We start from the raw sequence: 5,047 nt of genomic DNA on the forward strand, positions 1-5,047 counted from the left end.
TAGTTGAAGAACACAAAAGATCAAAGACATAGCAAATATTGTTTCCTTACATAAAACCATTCATGTGTATAGGGAACATTTACACCTAGCATGTTTCATCATATATTAATTTAACAAAAGCAAAGCAATTATTGTACCCCCAAAGCCAGCCTATCTTCAAAAGTAACACAAACCTTCTCCTCTCCTTTTGATTAAATAGTACTTAAATTAATTGTCTACCCATTAAGACAGCTTAGAACACTTTGGTTTAAGAACATTCAAACCCACATGGGGATTCTGACGAATTAGCTGGATAAAGCGCTCAAATCCAGCTTGAAACTAATCATGAAACCACAATATACACCCCAAAACGTATACTATATCAATATATTATTTTTAAGTATCAGATCGATGCAATCAGAATTTTCTACATTCACATAATTGTAAGAAACATTAATAATCATTCGATCGAGATATCAAACGGTCTAAATTCTAATTGTAAAATTAAATTTACAATATACATATTTTTAAACCGTCCAAACCCGAACGGACAATAAAATTTTGAATGTTTGAATTGGAAATCCCCTTAATAAGAACCTAAAATCATTTAATTACTTTAGGGTCCTAAAGGTGCCCTATGAGGTATTCCCTTTCTTCTCCTTGAATTTGAACAAGCTTGTTGAGATGAACGAGGACAATAAGGAGAAGACGTGCTTTGGTATAATTGTTTGTGGATTCCTTCACGCATTATTAATTCTTCCTTTGATACCAACCTTAATCTTCCCCTTCCTTCCTCTATTTTTCCTATTTCCTCGTCTTTCTTTGCGCTTAAGATAAAGCTCGCATTCCCATTTTTCTTTATTCCTACAAGCTATTATTATTTTTATACACACAATACAAAATTATTACAACAACAACAATCAATGACAATGAAACAAATCAAGTAACTGTACAGTTCCTTGCATCATAATTAAGATGGCTCCATGCCTTAAATTAAATGAACAATTTCATATACGTTGGGTTTAATTATTACCCAATACATTATTATCTACAATAGCAACCTCGATAAGTGCTTAATTATAACCCCAAAAAAATAAATATATTAGTATTCTATTATATTTTTGTAGACGGTTAGGATACAACTTCTTTACATCAACATTCAATCATATTTCATTATATCAATATTTACTAAAATGACAACATAATTTGATTTGTGTGTGAATAGGCATATTGGTCATTCAAGTTGTAAGCCTCAATCAAATTAATTTCTGCATTTTGTAAATTGACAAATACACTTTGGAAATTGTAACATAGTAATTAAAATGGTTTATATTAAAGCATGTATCGCTAAAGATTATTATGTGACATATTAATTGAATATTTAATCACTCTAAGTTGATCTCATATCAATATCATTACATTGTAGATAAATTTTCCTATGAAATTTAAATTGAACTAATGTGTCCATAATTAGTATATGCACAATCACAATTACTGACAAATGTATCTTTGAGATGACAAATACTCTATCGGCAAATTTGTCCTCGAGAAGATGATATTGACATGAGATTAACTTAGATAAATCACGTATTTAATTACAGTGTCACATCAAAATATTTAAAGATAAAAATTTACATATTGATTGTTTTGATTGATATTTTATAATTTTAGAGATGTTTTTGTCAATTTATAAAATTCAAAGACTGATTTGATCGACGCTTACAATTTCATGAACCAATTTGTATATTTACTCATTGTTTGATATGGTCTTATATATGTGTATGCAATTAATCAATCTATAATAAGGAAGGAAAACAAAGATAAATAATACCGGTGAAGCCTAGGTTTACCTTTGAAAAATTATAGGTAATTTCCTTATCATCCAAAAAAAAATTTGTCAGATAAATAAATGTCTAAGTGGTATCCACAAACTCATGTGTATACTTAGCTTACAAATTTACTTATATGTCACATTTTTATTGAATGTTGGATAAATTAGCCAGAATTTTTAAAAGGCAATCTAAAAAAATCAATAATATATACAAGAAGCAAAATAATGAGAGAGAGAAATTACCTTGCAACCCAAAGAACAGAAACGAAAAGGGTCCAAGAGATTTCTTTTGCATATTTCACACAAATGGGGATTGGTTTTACTCCCACTAATAACACCATTATTCGTCTTAACTTGATTTTGTGGCCTCTCATTAAGAAAAAGGACTCTAGCACTATTAATCACATACGTTTGAACTCCACTTATATCCAATACCTTCTGAATCTCAGCCACCCTCACAACATCATGATATGACGATCTCCTTATCTGCATTGCACTTACACATACAAATATTCAATAATATCTCTAATCTAATTAACATATTACACATAAATATATATAATTATATTTTGAAAAAACCATATGTATATGTATAAAACACATACATACATGTATAATGTAGTAAAATAATAACAAAACAATATCATTTATCAAACATATAATTTATCCTGTATCTATCGATCGCACAAGTATACATGCTAGTAAAAAAAAATTAAAAAAACAATAATTTAGCAAAAGAATAATAAAATAATATTATTTCTAAACATATAATTTATCTTGTACATATATCGATCGGATTAGCATACACACTAGTTATTTAATATTTAATAAAATAAAAAAAACACCCACTTGAATTACTTGATGATCGTCATGCCAAGCATGTTTGCAATAAAAACAGAATGATTGGTCTCTACAATCAAGGCAATACATGTTGCATTCATTTCTAGGTGCATTGATATGAGCTTTGCAAACAGAAAAGAATGTGGTTGACAATAATTGCTCTAGCCATGGTGGTGGCACCAACATTAATTCCTGAAAAATTAAGAAGAAAATAAAATATTATATATATAAATACACAAATTATTGAAGAATAGGTATATAGCTATACTATATAATATATATGTACCATTGTGGAAGTTTGATTATAATTATAAGCTATAGATAGCGAATAAATTGAGGATTATACGATGGAGAAATTGAGGAAGAGAGAGAATAGAGAAGATGAAAGAGTAACATAAGATTTATCAACAAAATAGTGGATGAAGTAAAGAACAAAGCAAATAATATATATAGTATGAAAAAAAGGGGCAAGTAACGGTTGAAATAAAAAGATGGGTAGGTCAAGCGTGTTTTGGACCGTTGGATCGGAATGTGTTTGAGTTTGTAGGGGTTACGCTATACAGCTACTACCTCTTTAGTTTTTTCAGCACTTTTTATTGCATCTTTTCGGTGTAGTCGTCAAATTACAACGCAACAATCACACGTCAACCATTTTTTTTACATATTTTTTGCAATAAGAATATAAAAATTTAATTTATAAGTATTATAATAATTAATTAAATTTTGTCAAAAAAATAATTATTAATTATACATCGTTGGTCGGGGATTATCAAATTGAACTTTAATTAACTATACAAGTGGGTTGATATCACATCTACTTTTTTTCATCCTAAAATAAGACTCTTAGTGGATGTACTACTAAACTCATTGATCAAAAATAGATGTTAAACATCATCTATCATTTGCACAATGGATATAAAACAAAGCCTTTATATTAAAATTATACTAGGATTTTTAACTCATAAAAATAACACTTATAAAAATAACGAGGGAGTGGGTATTCAAAACAAAAATATTTGAATTAATATTTTTATATCAAATAAAAACTATTTGAAATAAAAAAATTAGAATCTATTTTTGTGCTTATAGATAACAGCATTCGATGTTATTAACATGGAAATCGAAAATTAGGTATGAATACAACAAGAGAGCGGGGGATAAAAGAGAAAAGAATTCTATAAATCTATTATATTATAGAAGCATAGCCTCTAAATTTATATATGAACAAGGAAGTATAAGTTTAACTTTAGTGACCGGTTAGTAACAATTAGATCGATTCAGTCATACTTCACTAAATATCTCCACTTTCTTAATTCGTTCATCCCTTTTTAATCATTATCCATTCTTTCGTCATTTCTTGAAGTTTTAATATCAAAGTAGAATTAATTCTTGGAATTTTTAGGTTGATTACGTTTAGGTATTTAGGTTTTACTTTGTAGAGGTTAATTACATTCGTTTGTGTAATGTTAGTAGGGATTGCATGATAGTTAAGAATTTATGTTCTTATTGTACTGAATGAAAGTGTGTGTTAAATTGTATGATTAATTGCGATGAATTGTTATATATATGGATTAGTATATATGATTATTATCCTAAACATCTAAATTTATTTATCATTGAGTGTTTGAGGGCTAAGTGTATATTCTTACCCATTTGAGTTTCTATATTTGAAAAATGAATACTAAATTGTATTCTTTTTTTTTTTTTTTTTGGTATAATCGTTTCCACATTTTAAAGTTGTCATTATTCACATTTCAACAATAACAAAAGTTATTTGCAAGATAATATTATAATAATTAAAAAATATAATTTTTTTATAATAATTACAAACAAAATTTAAAAATTTATATGAATTAAAAATTTATTTAACTCTAAATTTTTTAACTCTAAATTTTTTAACTCTAAATTTTTTAACGGATGTAAATACCCAATTCTTCTAAATTATACTTAAAATATTGGATTGTGGATTCAGGTTCCACATCTCACATTTCAATTCATATTGATTATTTCATTTCTTATACCCTTTTATCTAACAAATTTGTTAGTCTTTCAAATAAATCTCCAGTTAAAGTGCATTTTATAGGTTGCGTAATTCTTGCTCCAAATTTACAATTTGTCAATGTTGTACACATTACTAAACGTATTGTCAATATTGTTTCAATGAGTGCATTTACAATATATTTTAAGTTTGTTTTAAGTTTTTCACTATTAGAAAAATTAAATTTATTGTCGGTTAAAAGCTCACGCTAATAGGCAAAAAATCGACACTGACGTTAATTTAGCGTCGGTGTTGGGCCTAGGCTAAAACGGTCGAAATTAATGTATAGTGTCGGTGTCGGTTCTAGGCTAAAATGATTGAAGCTAATGCATAGCGTCGGTCGAAGATACAAAATATTG

The 5,047-nt window shown here is 27.6% G+C and overlaps 1 protein-coding gene across 2 annotated transcripts; it reads right to left on the reverse strand.

Annotated features, from left to right (window-relative positions):
- Positions 1 to 389: 389 nt before the first annotated feature.
- On the reverse strand, positions 390 to 3,081 carry LOC101515457 (protein RGF1 INDUCIBLE TRANSCRIPTION FACTOR 1). Of its 2 annotated transcripts, none has more exons than XM_073369930.1 (4): positions 2,937 to 3,081; positions 2,669 to 2,842; positions 2,054 to 2,296; positions 390 to 850 (listed from the first exon to the last, which is right to left on the reverse strand). In XM_073369930.1, exons 1-4 carry the CDS (start codon positions 2,937 to 2,939, stop codon positions 596 to 598), a joined length of 675 nt encoding a protein of 224 aa, XP_073226031.1. In that variant the 5' UTR covers positions 2,940 to 3,081; the 3' UTR covers positions 390 to 595. The 2 variants fall into 2 exon arrangements, with proteins under 2 accessions (XP_073226031.1, XP_004506088.1); XM_004506031.4 differs by having other exon boundaries at positions 2,660 to 2,842.
- Positions 3,082 to 5,047: the final 1,966 nt, after the last annotated feature.

Source organism: Cicer arietinum, chromosome 6 (assembly GCF_000331145.2).
Source record: "Cicer arietinum cultivar CDC Frontier isolate Library 1 chromosome 6, Cicar.CDCFrontier_v2.0, whole genome shotgun sequence".
NCBI lineage: Eukaryota > Viridiplantae > Streptophyta > Magnoliopsida > Fabales > Fabaceae > Cicer > Cicer arietinum.